At 46.7% G+C, this 18,214-nt stretch overlaps 1 protein-coding gene across 5 annotated transcripts in view; it reads right to left on the reverse strand.

Annotated features, from left to right (window-relative positions):
• Positions 1 to 6,225: 6,225 nt before the first annotated feature.
• LOC127040621 (ADP-ribosylation factor 2) overlaps positions 6,226 to 18,214 on the reverse strand; it is a 30,808-nt gene continuing 18,819 nt past the window's right edge. For all 5 annotated transcript variants that reach the window (XM_050935008.1, XM_050935005.1, XM_050935006.1 and 2 more), the window contains 3 exons: positions 12,045 to 12,155; positions 10,186 to 10,310; positions 6,226 to 8,042 (listed from right to left, as the gene is read on the reverse strand). In XM_050935008.1, coding sequence (XP_050790965.1) covers positions 7,881 to 8,042; positions 10,186 to 10,310; positions 12,045 to 12,155 — 398 coding nt within the window. In that variant the 3' untranslated portion in view covers positions 6,226 to 7,880. The remainder of the gene's footprint in view (positions 8,043 to 10,185; positions 10,311 to 12,044; positions 12,156 to 18,214) is intronic.

Here is an 18,214-nt window from a genome sequence, read left to right on the forward strand (position 1 = left end):
GCCAGGTGCAAGGAAGCCAGGCACTACCCTTTCAACAGCAACAAGGGGATGGCACAGGCACCACTACACCATCTCTATGCTGCCAGAAGATCCCCTAGTCTGGGTGATCCTCCCGCTGCCAGTTATGTATCTGGCGAGGTTTTCAAGCCCTGAGCACCCCCAGTCTGCCCACGTCATCGTGAGAGTGGCGCATGGGAAGCTCTTTGGTAAATCAGGCCCAGGCTGGCCATGAGTCACTTTGGGTCAGCAGCAGCTCTCCGGCAGCTCATTGCCAGGGCTGGGACAGGCTTGCAGGCAAGGGCCTGTGGCATTTGCTGACAGTCAGATGGGCCCCGGGGGCTGGAGAACGGCTGGGGCAGGCGAGGGGCTTAGCTACCCCAGCCCACCACAGGCACCTGGTTACTGCTGGCCACCCTGGCTGCGAGAGAGGGACACCTCGCCACCCTGCCACGGGCATGGAGACCCACTCGCGGCTCTGTCCTCCAGCCCCACATACCTACACCTAGGACCGCCCCCCCACCTCATCCATCCCCTGACTCCTTCCTCCATCCCCCCGCTCGTTCCCTCCCCCTCACCTCCATGGGCGGCCCCCGCGGCGGAGGGCCGGAGCCCGGACTATAACACCACTTAGGGAAGGCGGGGGCGGCTGAGCAGCGGGATCCCCCCCATGCCACCAGCCGCCGCCGCTCCCCTCCGCCGGACTGAGGATGGCGCTAAGCGGCCGTTAGCCCTCACACCACAGCGCGGGAGGGGCCAGCTCTCGAGCGCAGCCTGCACCACAGGATTGGCTAGCCCCACCTAGCCAATGACAAACCGCCTGACGCCCTCGAGGCGCTAACGCCTCGTGATGCCCTATCCCACGAGGGGCATTGACTTCCCGAAAGCCAATAGGCGATTCTCTTGGAGCCCCGCGACGGCCGCCACTTAACCAATGAGGAATCGCCTCGCACGCCACTCCCACCAACACGCGCATCACGAACCGACTCATGCCCCCTACTCTATCCCAGTTGGTCTCGTGACCTCCACTCTCTGATTGGCTACCTTCCAGCCAATGGGAAATCGTCAAATGATTTGTTTACCCAGAGACTAGCCGGGAACGGTTACAGCCGCTGCAGCCCTTTCCCGCTCAAAAACAGGGCGGATGCTCATTGGTCACGGGAACAGAGGGGTTTAGAAACCCAACAAGGTGATTGGCTAACGGGTCGGGAGGGGAAAGCGGAGGTTACCTGGCTAGGGCGTTTCCACATTGCAATTTGTGCACAAGTGTCATGGCACTGCCCCACCCCCATCCCTGACCCCGCACACCAGGCACTTCCCCGCCCCCACCCCACCACTGCCCCCACACACCAGGCACTTTGCCCTGCCCCCACCCCACCACTGCCCCCACACACCAGGCACTTTGCCCTGCCCCCACCCCTGCCCCCACACACTAGGCACTGCCCCGCCCCTGACCTGGCACATCGGGCACTGCCCTGCCCCGCCCCCACCCCCATCCCTGAGCCCACACACCAGGCACTTTGCCCTGCCCCCACCCCTGCCCCCACACACTAGGCACTGCCCCGCCCCCACCCCTTCCCTGACCCCACACACCAGGCACTGCCCCGCCCCCACCCCTTCCCTGACCCCACACACCAGGCACTTTGCCCTGCCCCCACCACTGCCCCCACACACTAGGCACTGCCCCGCCCCTGACCTGGCACATCGGGCACTGCTCTGCCCCACCCCCACCCCCATCCCTGAGCCCGCACACCAGACACTGCCCTGACCCCACCCCTGACCCTGACCCGGCACACCGGGCACTCGCCCCATCCCCACCACTGCCCCCACACACCAGGCACTGCCCCATCCCCACCACTGACCCTACACACTGGGCTCTGCCCTGCTCTCACCCCCACCACTGCCCCCACACACCAGGCACTGCCCCATCCCCACCACTGACCCTACACACTGGGCTCTGCCCTGCTCTCACCCCCACCACTGCCCCCACACACCAGGCACTGCCCCGCCCCCACCACTGACCCTACACACTGGGCTCTGCCCTGCTCTCACCCCCACCACTGCCCCCACACACCAGGCACTGCCCCGCCCCCACCACTGACCCTACACACTGGGCTCTGCCCTGCTCTCACCCCCACCACTGCCGCCGCCCACCAATGCCCCCACACACCAGGCACTACCCAGCCCCCACCCCCATCAGTGACCACACACACCAGGGCACTGCCCTACCCACTGCCCCATCAGCAGAGGTGAAAGTAAGCCAGTATGGTACGGTACAGCATGCCGGCAATAGCCGGTACGCCATGACAGACTGGACCCGCTTCTCCAGCGGTGATTTAAAGGGCCAGGGCTCCAGCAGCTGCAGGAAGCCCCAGGCCCTTTCAATCACAGCCGGAGCTCCAGCAGCCAGGCTCGGGTGGAGATTTAAAGGTCCTGGAGCATCAGCCCCTGTGGGGAGCCCTGGGCCCTTTAAATTGTTGCCGGAGCCCTTCCGCTGCTACCCCTTGAAAGGCCCCACCCCTTCCGGTTGAGGCCCAGCTCTGTTCAGGACTCCAGTGTACGGGTAAGTCCTTTAAGTTACTTTCACCCCAGCCTATCAGTGATGCAACACGAGGGTAGTGCCCTAATCACCACCCCAACAGTGATCCCCACACAGCAAGGCAGTTCTCTGTCCACCTCCTGTACCAAATTGACCCCCCCACACCAGGGCACTGGACTGCACTTACAAAGGGAATAGGAGCTTCTGCAAAGGATTCAGAGAAAGGGCTGGGCTCCCCCCACCTTACCCCCCAGTTGCCTACTGCACCGTTCCAAAGGAAAGCAGGATACCCATTCTCTTTCCACTGACCAGAGAGTGGCCCCAGTGGTCCTGGTGTTGTTCCATCGATGCCTTCCTCAGTTGTGAGCACCTGCTGAGACTAAACCTACAGCTGCCCCATCTGCCATATATTCAGTTGCCATTTTTTCTGAGGGGTTTGAAAGTAGGCTAACTTCAAAAGAACTGGGGCAGTGGGAACACCTGTGAAGAGGATACCCCTGGGACCCAGTTTTCCCAAACATCATCATTGTCTTTATTGGACCTGGTGTTGCCAACTCTTGCTATTATATTGAAAGTCTTGCCATTTAGGGCATTTTTAAAAAAAAAAAACCCAACGGCTTTTGGAGTTGGGTGATTATATGAGGCTCCCAGTTTTCATTAAGTCCCCCTAAATACCAGAAGGCAAATAAAAAGCATCTAACATTTATTATTATTTTTAATCTTATATTTTTTAAGATAGTCTATTGATTCTTTGGGATTTGAGTCATGATTTTTGAACACTTTATGGCCTATCTGACCAGTTGAGCATGCAAATATGAGACTTGGGTGGTATGTCAAAATGTCCATGTTTGAAAGGAAACTCCTTGAACTAAAGTGAAAGATTTAGAAATGTTTTTTATGTATTGCGCTTGTGGGGGATTTTTCATGTTATTTTACTTTGAGTTCCTAGCATAGCAATCAATTTTCTTGTACTCCTTGACATTTTCCATCGTATGTTATACTGGGCCACCAGTTTTCTGACTGCATTTAAGATAGTATTTGATAACGCTGTAGGGAGAATTAATATATTCATGGTTTTTAAGGCCAGAAAGGACCACTATGATAATCTAGTCTGACCACCTGCATAACATAGGTCAGAGAATTGCACCAAGTGAGTCCTGCATCAAGCCAATAACTGTTGATTGAGCAAAAGCATATCTGTTAGAGAGAGATCTCCACTCTGTAAGGCAGGTTTTCCAGATCTCAGATCATTCTTGTAACTCTGAATGCCTTTTCAGTTTTTCCAACATCCTTTTTGAAGTTTGGATGTCAGAATTGGACACAATATCCAGAAATGATCTAATTCCTGATAGAGAGGTAATACCACCTACCTCCCCATTCCTTCCTGATAGTCCTATGCTTATACATCCAAGAGAGGCTGCAGCTTCACCCTGGGAGCTCCTGTTCAGTTAGTTATCTACAATGCCCCTTAAGTACATTTCAATGTCACTGCATTCCAAGACACAGCTCTCCATTTTATAAGTATAACGTATATTCTTTGGTCCTAGGATAGTAATATAATTAATGCTAGACAAGATAGTTTTATGAAAATAAGGTCTGATTTCATTCTTTAATGGAATTACAAATTTGGTTGATAAAGATAACTGAGCAGAGAGGATTATATATGTATACAGTGCCTAGCAGCATGAGGCCCAGATTTCTTAAAGGGGCTTCTATGTGCCACTTCAGTATAATGATAATTGTGATAGCTCTGATGACACTACTGATCAGAAGCAGATGTTATTAGTATGAGGTTGCATCTTCTGGTCTTGATCTTTTGAATAAACCTAGGAAGTATTTGTTGGTCCTGGGGGAAAGGTGCATACTGGTGTCATCTTCAACTTTGAAGGCATCTACTGTGCCACCAGAGTTTGCCTGAAATGACTGAAGAAGGCTGCTTTTGTTTGAGAGCTGAACAAAGGACAAGTTGGGAACTCTGCAAATGCACTGCTCTACTGATGCTGCTAGACCTTAACTAGCAACTAATGCCACTTGAGGTAAAGGAGCAACTCCTTTAACCACCGCGAGCAGCAGATTGTTATCCTCTAGTAGTCCAGCTGCTAGAGGGGAGCATGACACATCCTAGTGCTCTTGTGGATTACAATAACTCATTTCCATTAGAGACCTCCCTGCAGCAGAGCAGGGTCTTGGAGATGTAGCAAGTCAGTAACCCCCTTCCTGCCATAGGGATGGAGAGGGAAACATGTCAGGTATATATCTGAGCAGCCACATACCTGAGAGCAAGGCACACACTGGTGAGACCTCATCTGGAACAGTGTGCAGTTCTGGTGTCCCGTGTGTGACAAAGCTCCTCCTCTACGTTGGTGGGTCCTGCGCTTATTGGCAGATTTGCTCACCTCAGTGATCTTCCCCACAGTCTGGATCAACTCCTCCTGTGTCTGACCAGGAGTTGGGAGGAACCCAGGCCCACCCTCTACTCTGGGTTCCAGCCCAGGGCCCTGTGGATTGCAGCTGTCCATAGTGCCTCCTGTAACAGCTGCATGACAGCTACAACTCCCTGGGCTACTTCCCCATGGCCTCCTCCAAACACCTTCTTTATCCTCACCACAGGACCTTCCTCCTGCTGTCTGATAACGCTTGTACTCCTTAGTCCTCCAGCAGCACACCCTCTCACTCCCAGCTCCTCACATGCACTTCCTCTCCTCTGGCTCCTCCTCCCCTGACTGGAGTGAGCTCCTTTTTAAACCCAGGTGCCCTGATTAGATCACCTGCAGCCAATCAAGGCAGGCTAATCAGCCTGTCTGCCTTACTTGGTTCTAGCAGGTTCCTGATCACTCTAGTGCAGCCCTACTCTTGTCACTCAGGGAACAGAAAACTACTCATCCAGTGACTAGTATATTTGCCCTCTACCAGACTCCTGTACCCCACTGGTCTGGGTCTGTCACACGTTTGAAAAAAAAAAAAAATGAATTCAGACTGGAACAGGTGATCCGAGGAATGGGTTTGTGTGTTTTTCCTTCTTTTGCAGCATGGAGTGTGGTTCACCTGGGAATCTCTCACCTAATCCATTCCCTGTCACTGGCCTTGGGCAGTGGTGGTCTCTTCTGTTCTTGACACAGCTTAGTCTCCTGAGGACTGAAAAGCTTTAGTTTAATGGAAGTTTGTGCTCAATACAGCAGTTTCAGGGTAAAATGTAATGGCCTATCAGACCCAGGAGGTCAGACTAAATGGTATATTAGTGGTCCCTTCTGGCCTTAAGCTCTGAGAAATAAGATTCAGCAGTGGTCAGCACAGCATGCAAGCAGGCAGAGTTCTTCAGAGCCCTTCTTGCTGTCTGGCTAGGTCACCAGGTGAACCATCACTACAAACACCAGCTGTAGTGTATAGCTGGAGAAATGGAAAAGGGAGGCAAGAAGGAGCAGAAAGCAGCCATGGCGGAAATGACAGCGTTATGTGCTGTACCCTGGCCCCACAAGGCAGTTGTCTCCTCTTTGTCCTACAATACTGAAATTGAAGCTCTCCAAGATGAATCCTTGAGCACGGCGTGGGGAGAACAGGACAAGCGGGTGGGGATTCCTTGATCAGTAGGTAAGAAGGAACTGCAGGAATGAGATCGGTGTTCTTAGTTTGGACTGTTGACAGGGATCCATGTGTGCAAAAGCACACGGCTACCATCAATCACAAGCCCATTCCTTATTCCAAGACAGATTCTCTTTATTACAGTGCACTTCTGAGAAGTTACAACACGGTTCAAAAACCAAATCCACATTTGGCTTGTATCCGATTTACACTTCACTTCCCTCTCCACATTGTATTTTTATAGACATACACTTTTGAACATGAATATATGAAACTTTTCTATTAAAAAGATATTTCTGCTTCATTTTCTCAATAGTCTCAGTAGATTTCAAATGGTTAAAAGACTGACATTCTCCCCTTCCAAGAGCTAGAGGGTTTTAAAAAAATTTTTTTTTTTTTTACAGAGGCAAAAGAGTAACTGGACAATCTGTTCACTGAGCCTGTGCAAAGCATTACTGTCAATGGCAGAAGAGGGGCACCAGCCTTTTCTTCCACACTGTGACCAAAAGGGATGAGGGGATAGTGGAGACTTCAGGTGGGAAATACAAACACAAGTGTGGTAAGAGCATGTTTGACCCACCAAATGACAACAGACAGAAGGACTATCCCATACAGAGCAGTGTTTGCCAAATCACACATTTTGCTGAAACTGGAATGGATTTTTCGGACATGATCTAGCATAGCACTAGCCCAGGCTGCTCCAGTCTAGTCTCCCAAATCCCCTTTATCATTAGATTCTTTTCTCCCCCCTGACACCAAATTATTGACGTTCATAGACTGATCAGGTTGATCTTCATTGCAGGAACCCTACTGGTTAGTTAGAATAGGTAACTGTACAAGACATCGCTATCCCTTCCCAGTGAGCATAGGATGTTTTGTACAAAGCAGGAGTGGGAGCAGTGATCTCGGAAGCCTCATTTCCAGCCTGCCGATGGAGATGCTAATGTGATACCAGTAACTAAGGTCTTTTGAGAAATAAATCACTCGGCCTGTCCAGACATCTGATCCCCTCTCTGAAGTCTCACTCCCCAGCTGAGTTTTTGCCATCCCATGAGCGAGGAATTAGCTGGAGGGGCTAATCTGTGACTGGAGCTGGGGAAACCTTGATCCAAAGAAGCAACACAACCCCCTAAACAAATTACTTTACAATGAGGTATGTTATACACAGCAGAGTAGATTACACAGTTCCTACCACAGAACACACTGTCTATGCTACTGTTCAACTGAACCAGAAGAGACATCTCGCTCTACGCAAGGATGCCTGGGTCAGGGGTTTGAAATACTGAGTAACATGCTGGTATATAGTCCCATGGCAACATTCAGAGAGTAAAATTATGTTTCTACTGAAAAACGATGAAGGAAGGAGATCAAACTGTACACGACAACAGGCTGCACTGATAATGGGAAACACAAAACTCGCACAAGACAACTGCAACAACAACTCATTTTACATGCTAGGTTCTCTTGTCCTTCAAGTGCCGAGGCGTCTTTTTCCACTCATGTCCCATAGAATCCCCTAAGTTCTGCTTGCTGGTGTAAAAATGCTATGTTCAGAGCTATGGAAGGTAGTGTTTAAAATATAATACTATTGGTTTTATTTTACAGCATATTTAAGGCACAGTGTGAGAAAGCTGCTCCCACTCCGAGACGCGCACCCCTGTGTGATCTCTCCCTCTCTCTCTCTCCCCCTCTGACAGACACACACACACGCACACGCACACACAGCAGAGGCTGGCTGGTTCTGATGAGATGCTCGGGGAATTAATCACTTCTGATTTTTGAGCTGGTTGGAGAGCCAGTCCAATCCCTCGTAAAGCCCGTCTCCACTGGTGGCACATGTCGCTTGGATGTACCAGCTCCTCTGACGAAGAGAATGCAAGCCAAGTTTGTCCGTGATCTCTGCAGCATTCATAGCATTGGGAAGGTCCTAAAGAGAAGTTTAATCACATAATGTTATAACTAAAAATGCTTTGCTGCCACTGAAAAACACATTAAGATTAAACATTTTAACTGAAACAAGGCAGGACATTCCAACGCAGTTCTTTAACTAGAGAGCTCTCTGTACACAGTGGAACCCTGTCAAAGCTACTGAATCCTTGCTGGCTAACTGAGGAGTGTGCACACACACCATAGTGGTGCACCATAAAGACAAGACAGGCTGATCAGGACCAGTGTTCCCTCTAAGCTGTGCATCCGTGCAGCTGCTCAGCAGTCAAATCAAGTGCTGTGTACTTCAGGTGCCCCTCCCCACTGCCCCTGCCCTCTGCCTTGGAGTTCCTGGCCAGCTGCTCCTGGGAGCCTCCTGTGCAGAGCGGGGGTGGCGGAGGTTTAAGTCAGGGTGTCCTCCCCGCCCATGTACCCGATCTCCGCAGAGCGGGGGGGAGGGGATGGGACATGACAGGGCTCAGGAGCAGAATGTGGGATGGAGTTGCTGCTGTGTTTGTACAAGCAGGCTTCAGACTGGTGAGTGCCGATCTACTTAAAGGGGCAGCATTCGCCTATCTCTCTGTGTGTGCGCGCGCAACACACACAGTCTCAGTCTCTCTTCACACACACACACACTCTCTGTCTCTCTTCACACAGTCACTGTCTTAGACAATCTGTCATACACCCCATGTCTGTCTGTCACACCCATCCACCATCTCTCATACAGAGACACCCCCATGCCCAGCCCCGCTATCTCATCTCTTTCCACATACACCGTCTCTCTACATATACACACACACACACACACCCCACATCTGTCTCTCCAACTGTCCCCCCCCCCCCCGCTATCTGTCTCTCTCACACACACTCACCTCCCAACACATACTTGTTGTGTTGTTGTTACTTCTTGGTACTTCCTGCAATGCACATATTCTCTGTAATTTTATTCTTTCACAGTGCTGTTTTAGTTTTTTGACTGGTCTGTGCATTTCATAATTTTATTTGTCTTATGCTTAAATTTAATTCTTTGAGAGTGAGTTCTAAAATGCCTAACCTGTCCTGGCTGGAGTAATTATCCCTATGGTAATCTTTAAAAGTATATATTGTATTTGGATTTTTGTTTCTACTGGTGGCACACATCTGCACATATCTCGATATTGGTGCACATAAAATTCATTCTGCACATGGATGGAAAAAATTAGAGGGAACACTGATTCAGGAACCCACCTGTCTGCTACCCAATTTACTTGAAGTGTAACATCTGAAAGCTTTCAGATGAAAGTGAAGCAAATAACTGAAGTCTGCTATGATGGGGAGAGGAGCATATGTTCAGCTATGAATTTCAGTATGAACGGGTCTGACTTGTCATTTGAATTTGCTGTGCCTGCCATGCTAATGAACTGTTCACTGATTCCTACATTCCTAAGCAGGTAGGCAAAATGGCTGGAAGAACCAGCGGGAATGTCAGGCAAGTATTGCAAGGCTGGCATGGTTTACAAGCAAATTTTAACTGGAGAGTTGAGTGTAGTTGGAAGAATCTAATCCAGACACTGACAGCAGGAGAGGGACAGAGTGACAACAGATCAGCCTCGCAAGAACTGAAACTTAGCCAGCTCAGGTACAAATACCATTTGCCCACCCTTCCCATGAGGATAATGAGGATGCTAAGAATATTTGCTCCACTAAATTAAGATTTACTCTCCCAGAACAGCAAAATTTCACAAGGCTGAATTACTAGAAGTCCCAGAACATCAGAGTTCTTCCCCCACCCCATCTAATCTCTCCCAGGCAAAGACTGCACCAGCGCTGTGCACTAGCAAGAACTCATTGGGTAGTTCCGGTTTCAGAAGGTAAATATTTTTATTTTATTTAGTAAGAACTAGAACATTTCCCACAGCCAGTTCATTGTCTAGCCTGGAACCTTTTCCTGGTTAGGATCATAGACTTACAGATTCCAAAGCCAGAAGCAACCATTGTGATCATCTAGTCTGACCTCCTGTGTAGTACAGGCCCTGGAACTGCTCCTCAATAATTCCTTTTGAACTAGAGCAGATCTTGCAGAAGATTTAAAGACTGCCAATGCTAGCAATCACAAGGGCCACCCATGAAGACCTAGAAGAGGCAGGGATCAGGAAACACCTCACCTGTTTGTTTACAAACACTAGTAAAACGGCGTCCCGGAGCTCATCTTCTGCCAACATTCTGGTGAGCTCTTCTCTTGCTTCATTCACTCGCTCCCTATCATTGCTGTCCACTACAAAGATTAAGCCTACGCAGGAGTCAGAGGAGAGATGCAATCAGTGTTCAGTAATAACTACGTCATGCAGGAAGGGCCAGACTGAGTCAGACCAATGGCCCATGTAGCCCAGTATCCTCTCTGACACTGGCCAGATGCTTCAGAGGGAATGAACAGCCAGGGCAATTTCAGGTGATCCACCCCTGCTGACCACTTTCAACTTCTGGCAGTTGGAGGGTTAGGGACATCTGGACATGGCGTTGTGTCCCCGACCATCTTGGCTAATAGTCACTGATGGACCTGTCCTCCATGACACTTTGACCTAGTTCTTAGATAAAGAAAAGTTAGCGAACCTGTCCTTTCAATTACATGCCAAAGATTATGAATTTTCACCTTATGCAAAGCTAATTCCTCAAGCTTCCACTCCTGATAAAACACAAGTAAAGTTGGAGTATGGATGATAAGTCATCCCAGCCACTCTTATTTAACCAAAGACCCCAACGTCTGAAAGTGTCACATTGAAACTGGGACACAATTTCTACTGCACGCTGCAAGAAAAAGTTAACCCTGCTGCCTCTTTGTAGGCCTTTTAAAGTAATGCTTCTTAACCCAGGCCATCGCTATCACAAGCAAAGCTGCAGCATCATATGCTTCTGGGACAGAGTTAGGTTTTGTCTGGACAACCAGCTATTTGGATCTCCCAATGTTTTTATGGCCTAGTAATCAGAGAGGCAGTCTAAAACCATCACTGAACTGCCTGTTTTGTCAGCCGTGCATCTTCAGGTCAGCTAAGGAGTCAAGTCTCTGTGCACAGGAGTGCAGAATCACAGAATCTCAGGGTTGGAAGAGATCTCAGGAGGTATCTAGTCCAACCCCCTGCTCAAAACAGGACCAATCCCCAACTAAATCATCCCAGCTAGGGCTTTTGTCAAGCCGGGCCTTAAACCTTTAAGGAGGGAGGTTCCACCACCTCCCTAGGGAACCCATTCCAGTGCTTCACCACCCTCCTAGTGAAAAAGTTTTTCCTAATATCCAACCTAAACCTCCCCCACTGCAACTTGAGACCATTACTCCTTGTTCGGTCATCTGCTACCACAGAGAATAGTCTAGATTCATCTTCTTTGGAAGCCCCTTTCAGGTAGTTGAAAGCAGCTATCAAATCCCCCCTCATTCTTCTCTTCTGCAGACTACATAATCCCAGTTCCCTCAGCCACTGTAAAACATGCACGGCTCATATCCAGCAACTTGCTCTGCAAAGCCAAAAACTAAACTCCAACATTAAGCCTTAGTTTGAGCTTGTTTACAGAGTGAGGTGCTAAAATTCAGAGGGCTTCCAGCAATATAAACTGCACGTGGATCCTCTCCCAGGCTTCCACCCTCCCAATTTCTTAAATAGGTCATTTTGGAGGTGTGGGCTGTATCTCAGGAAACCCTTCACTAAATTACCTGGGACTTGCACAAAAGGCTCTACTCAGGCTCTGAACTGCCACGTCAGTCACATTGATTTAACTGTGTGTGTGGCAGGTAAGAGTGGTTTCAAGAAGTGTTTAAACAGTAACCTTAACTATGGAAACCATAGCAGCCACTCCACAATTAAGTAAAGAGTTAAGGAGTGGCACAGAGGGGGAAGTGAAAGACAGAACATAAGACTGATGTTTGTTGGCTTAGAGAAGCCACGGCTCAGGCCTGAACAGTCACAAGCACAAGGTGGACAGCATTTAGATGCGACATTTACAGTATTTATGAGGTTTAAATATGTGCACTTACCTTGTGTGTTCTGGAAATAGTGCCGCCAGAGGGGTCTGATTTTGTCCTGGCCACCCACATCCCAGACCGTGAAGCTTATGTTTTTGTATTCGACAGTCTCCACATTGAAACCTGCATGGGGGAGAGAGAACTGGAATTTAAATATAGGCCAAGCTGATAAGGGTGAAGTAGACTTTGCATTGCTATATTGCCTTTCATCCACGGAACTCAGAGCTTTTTAAGTCTTAAGCCTTAACATCTGAGAGCTAGGCAAGGGTCACCATTTAAATGCAGACTCCTCTGAGGTGGAATGTGACAGTTGTTTGAAAGCACACAGCAACACTACATTTTCTAATCTAAACTGTGAATATCATAGTCAACTGAAACTGCAAGGAAAGTAGGAAAACGAATTCTCCCATGTTAGAATTTTGCCCGCAGTCTGGAGTTAGTGCCTCATGTCTTCTCAGAAATGCAATATTCTGAGGTGGCAAAATTTGCAGACAATACAAAACTACAAGATATTTAAGTCCCAAGCAGACAGTGAAGAGCTACAGAAGGATCTCTCAAAACTGAGTGACTGGGCAATGAAATGGCAGATGAAATTCAATGTTGATAAATGCAAAGTAATACATACTGGAAACAATCCCAACTATACATATAAAATGATGGGGTCTAAATTAGCTGTTACCACTCAAGATAGATCTTGGCATCATTGTGGATAGCTCTCTGAAAACGTCCATGCAATGTGCAACAGCAGTCAAAGCAAACTGAATTCTCAGGCCTGTGCTATGCAGGAGGTCAGACTAGATGACCACAATGGTCCCTTCTGGCCTTGGAATCTATGCACAGACTCCTCTACCCAAAGCGACTGTTTAACCAAGGAATTTATGAACAAAGATGGGGCAGGTTGTTCCCATGTGTTAAGTTCACGAAAAGGGGAACTTAGCTGGGATCTTAGCTAGATTCCCCAGCTTGCGTAACCTTTCTACCTACTGTAGCTCCCTCTGTAGTTTCAACAGAAGATGGCACTCTGCACTTCCTAGAACCAGATTGTTCCTTTTTGTCTTTATCAGCCTCAAGCTTGACCTGCATGACATAGGCAAGAGAATTGCACCTGGTGATTCCTGCATCCAGTTCAATAGCTTCTGTTCTAAACTCATATACAGAGTTGCTTTGTGCTGTTGAGTGGCGGCTGTATTCTGCTCCAGAGGTAGCTGCACTTCAGCAGTGGACAGAGCAACTGATGGCTAGAGTTTAAAGCTTTTCAGGCTAAGTGGAAATGCAAAAGCTGTGTTAGCATACACAGTTTTGAAGTGAATAAATCGGAGAGAAATAGGGGTTTATGATGAGCAGGTCATTTAGAGACAACACTACTTAGCGCTAACAGCATTCAGAGTATCTGGAATATCGTTAAACTCAGCTGTGCCAGGCTGGCCTAGAGCTTCACAGTTGACAGAGTTCAAGTTAAGGTTTTTAGGAACTCTCCAAAGGACCCTCATCAGGCGCCTCTACTACACACACCATACAGGAGGGCCTCATACTTCAGCATGCCCCTTCAGTAATCTACACCTGAGTGCATAGGAGACTCCACCACCCAGAAGAGGACCTTATGATGTGACGGGGACAGCCATGGCCTTGCATTCAAACACTTGGCAGAATTATCCTCCTGAGTACATCCAATCAAGAGAAAGCCTTCCTGGTCAGGATGAAGAGGCTTGATGGCAGATGGGGTATGTATTAACCCTCCTCCATGGGACAGACCAACTGCTCAATTTGATCTAAATTCCAGCTACCTGCAGCTTAACTCAGAAGGTCACATGATCAGATGCATTACTGCACAGCTCAATGGTTCCAATGCCACCAGTGAAAGTTTTTTGTATCATGTGGCTAAGCAGGTGCATTCCCACCCTTCCCCAAGCCCAATACTCACATGTCATTTCCTGGTGGTAAATAATCCCCGTCCCCCGTCTGTAACTTAAGAACTGACCAACGACTTTGTACTGGGACAGCACCTGTCCCCTGCACAGCACCAAGCATTTCACAAGGTTTGTTTTTTATACTTCTCCTGCCATGTGTAAAGGGATTTGCCCAAGACAGAGCAGCAGGTCTAACACAAACAAAAGGAAGTACATCCTCTCAACACACAGCCAACCTGTGGAATTCGTTACCAGGGGATGTTGTGGAGGCCAAAAATGTAACTAGGTTCAAAAAAGAACTAGCTAAGTTTAGAGGACACGTCCATCAATGGATGGTTAAGAATCCCATGCTCCAGGTGTCTCTGAATCTCTGACTGCCAGAAGCTGGGACGACAGGGGATGGAACACTCAAAATTGTCCTGTTCTGTTCACTCCCTCTGAAGCACCTGGCATTTTTGGAAAACAGGATGCTGGGTTAGATGGACCATTGCCCATAATAGGTCAGACTGTTCTTATGAATAAAAAAGTGTTTATTATTTAAAGTTTTTCTTATTAAAAATCCTGCTTAAAATGAAATCCAAATAAGATACAACATACTGTATATACTCGTTCATTAGCCCGTTTGTTTATACGCCGACTCCCCAAGATGGTAGGGTCATACAGTTTTTGCTATTTTTACCTTTTCATAAGCTGACTCTATATTTCAGGGGTTGGCAAACTTTGGCTCCTGGCCCGTCAGGGTAAGCCACTAGCGGACCTGGATGTTTTGTTTACGGCGTTCACAGGCATGGAGCCCCTCAGCTCCCAGTGTCCACAGTCTGCATTAGCTGGGTTCTCATTGGCTAGGAACGGCGAACCCTGGACGCAGGGAGCCGAGGGGCTCCCTGCCTGCAGACGCTCCAGGTAAAAGACAGTGTATTAGACTGGAATCGTTGAACAGACTTAGAGTTTAAAATCATTAAATTTTGGTGTAGACCCGTTTATAAGCCGACCCCCGCTCTCTGAGGTGTCACTTTTTTACCAAAAATATTCAGCTTATGAACGAGTACATACGGTATGTTAAGACCTAAATTACTTATCTCTCAAAACATTTAAATAAAACAAATATGCTGAATCCATGACTGAGCTCCTATGAAAAGCTGAGTTAAAGGCTGCTTTTCTATCCAAAGAAAGAATCAGAGGAGCAAAAAATCTAACTTCTGAGATCACGAGTTATAAATATGGCACAATAGGTCACGTGCTGTATTAAGGGCTTGATCCTGTGGGAGACCCAAGAGCTGTGCTGGGGGTACAAGAGACTTGCAAAGTTGTCACAGGCATTGGGACCCAGTCTCTGACTTCAGAAGATACCATCACGTATCTCATCAGCATCATCTGCTGAGCCACCTGGGTGGTTATAAAATAGGAGTATGAGACATCTCCCTACCTGAGCTCTAATTGGCTCAGTTCTCAAGTTATGAATATGTATGACTTCACCCATCAAGGAAGCTTACTCTCCAGGTAATGGAAAAAAACACTGATCTGCCCAGTCACTAGCAGCCTTTGCTTCTGGATGGTGCTGGGCACTTTCAGTATATGGCTTTGCTGTGTGAATATGTGCATGCGCACACACAAGAAATCCAGTCACTTCTCAACTGCCTCCTTCTCTAAACAAATAAAATACCGCAGTGCAACAGGCATGTGGATTACCTTAGCACTCTTGAATGGTTAGTTCTTTGGTTTTTCTGGGGTAGGCAAGTTATGTGAGAAGGAGCAGAGTGTGCAACTAGAAAGGAACAACTCGGGTGTCAAAGCAGGACACTGGAGAAGAAGGGACAAATGTTCTTCAGAGTGCAGCTTCTAGTGTTGATTTCAATACCTGGGAACTGGAGAAAAAGATGCCACGGCTGCAGGTTGTAAGAGGCCCTATTTGAGAATATTTTCAATATTTCCTTCAAAAAAGGAACATGGGCTAAATGTAAACAGTGCAACAAAAAATCCAAGGCCTTGTTGTCAGAACAAAATGACAATAAAAACGCTCCTCAGAAGGCAATGACTTTGAAGATGAAGTGGATGTGTCTGAACAATCTGGATAAATTGGTTAGTTAACTTATCTCTGCACCATTCTTATGAAAAGTCAACCTTGTCTTACAGTGCTAGTAAATGATTATTTAGATTGTCATAAGTGTGTTTTTGGTGGCTTACTTATTTATGAATTTCAAAATGTTTGTTGTAGGAGTATTTATCGGTTACATTTACACTGTCACTGCTGGACTTCTATTGCTCAACATAGTCAACCATCCCAGGGGAAGATTTCCTCTTCAAAAGTACAGTTTTATTAGGACTTTGGGAAAAAAAATTAAATTTTTTAAAATTCATAATCTGTTTCATACGTTGCTCGAGATAGGGAAAATAACAAATCATAAGGATTATTTAAATCTAATCCCCTCGAGATGGATTTAAATAATCCATCTCGAGGGGATTAGATTTAAATAATCCTTATGATTTGTTATTTTCCCTAACCCCCTATCAAACTGGGTTTAGAATAAGTTACATCGTTTGAACAGTCATACAAATGGCTGTAGTAGGAGGAATCTTGATTTTTTTTAAACAATTTGTTTCAATGCTCCAGGTCAGATGTAAGGGGACTGAACACTCACCACTTGCAATATCTACAGCTTCACCATCTGCTGGTCCAACCAGCAGAGCTGTAACTAAACACAGACAGTAGATTTCCCGAGTGTCCCAAAAGAAGAAGAGGAAGAAGAAAAAAAGACCACCACCCAGAAAAACCATGGATGAGTCCTTGTGGCATCTTCGAGACTAACACATTTGTTTGGGCATAAGGTTTTGTGGGCCAGAGCCCACTTCATCAGCTATTTATTAAGAACTGGCTTACTCGGATGATAATTTGTGAAGGAAATGGAGATAAAAAGAGGAAACTATAGCAGTCTAAATAGTCAACAGTAGGCTACAGAGAAATGCAGAAGATATGCTGAATATCTTGAAATCTATTTCCATAGCCCGGAACAAACTGCAGAACAATTGCTACTCTGCTGCTGATGCTGTTGAAATTTGGAAAGACCTTGAAGAACCAGTGAAGAAAGACAAGCACCAACACAGTTATGCAGCAGGCAGTAAAGAAGCGGGTGGATCATGCTTTTGCTCCGCCTCATTTTCTTGCTAATAGTCTCAACCCAGAGTACCAGGGTAGATGCCTCTCTGCTGCAGAAGAACCTGCAGCTATGACACGGGCATCGAATGATCACCTCTGTCATACCGACCATAACAGAGATCAGGGCTGGAGGGGACCATTCAAGCAGTAGGTATTGGCTGATGATGTTTTAAAAGGTCACTCTATGGAACTGGTGGAAGTCACTAGCTAAGCACCTGGAATCAGAGTTTGTTGAAGGGCTAAACCAGCTTCTGACAGCAGTTGCCTCTTTTGCAGGCACAGAAAGATTTTTTTTTTTTATTTTGGACTAATTAATTCAAAGTTGAGAGATCAATTGGGAGTTGAAAAAACGAGAATGCTGTGTGTCTCTTCCAGACTACGAATGAAAATAAGGAGGGAAGGGATGAGATCTGGTTGTTTTAAAGTTTGAAGAACAGCCTAAATAACTTAGGAGACTGTAGTCTCATTTCCAAGAGACTTAGGCAAGTAGGAACTTAAGCGCCAGTTGCTTTCACTTACGCATATTTAGAATTTTTCCCAGGTTGACCTGAAATAATCAGTTTAATTCACTGACTACAGTTAATCCTCCTGTTCCTTTAATAAATCATGTAGTTGTAAGTGTGAAACATATTTTAGTATGAGAAATTTATGTATCCAAACATTTAATGTTGTTTGTTTAATAACCTGTTCATGCTGTTCTAGGTTTAATAAAATTTTAGTTGCCATCCTAATGCAGCTTGACAAAAATCATGAGAAAAGCTAATTATCTAATAAGCAGTATATCATTCACCATTTTCTAACATACTAAAATTGTATAATTAAGAAGCTGAAAATATTAAGCTATATAATTGCTTAAATAAATGCTCCTATGTAGCAAAAAGATTGACCAAATCTAGTGTAAAGGCTCTATTTAGTTGTAAATCAACATGTTTTAATGATTATATAAACCAATGAGAATGCACCTTTCTTTGAAAAATAAAAGTACAACTGGAAAAGGTGATTTAAAAAAAAAAAGGAATGCTTTCCACTCGGTGATTTAAATTGCCTTGTTTTAAATCAATTCACCCTGGTCCAAGGTAGGGATGTAAATATTGGTTAAAAAAGTTAACTGGTTAAACGAT

The sequence above is a fragment of the Gopherus flavomarginatus genome, chromosome 25 (assembly GCF_025201925.1).
Source record: "Gopherus flavomarginatus isolate rGopFla2 chromosome 25, rGopFla2.mat.asm, whole genome shotgun sequence".
Classification (NCBI taxonomy): domain Eukaryota; kingdom Metazoa; phylum Chordata; order Testudines; family Testudinidae; genus Gopherus; species Gopherus flavomarginatus.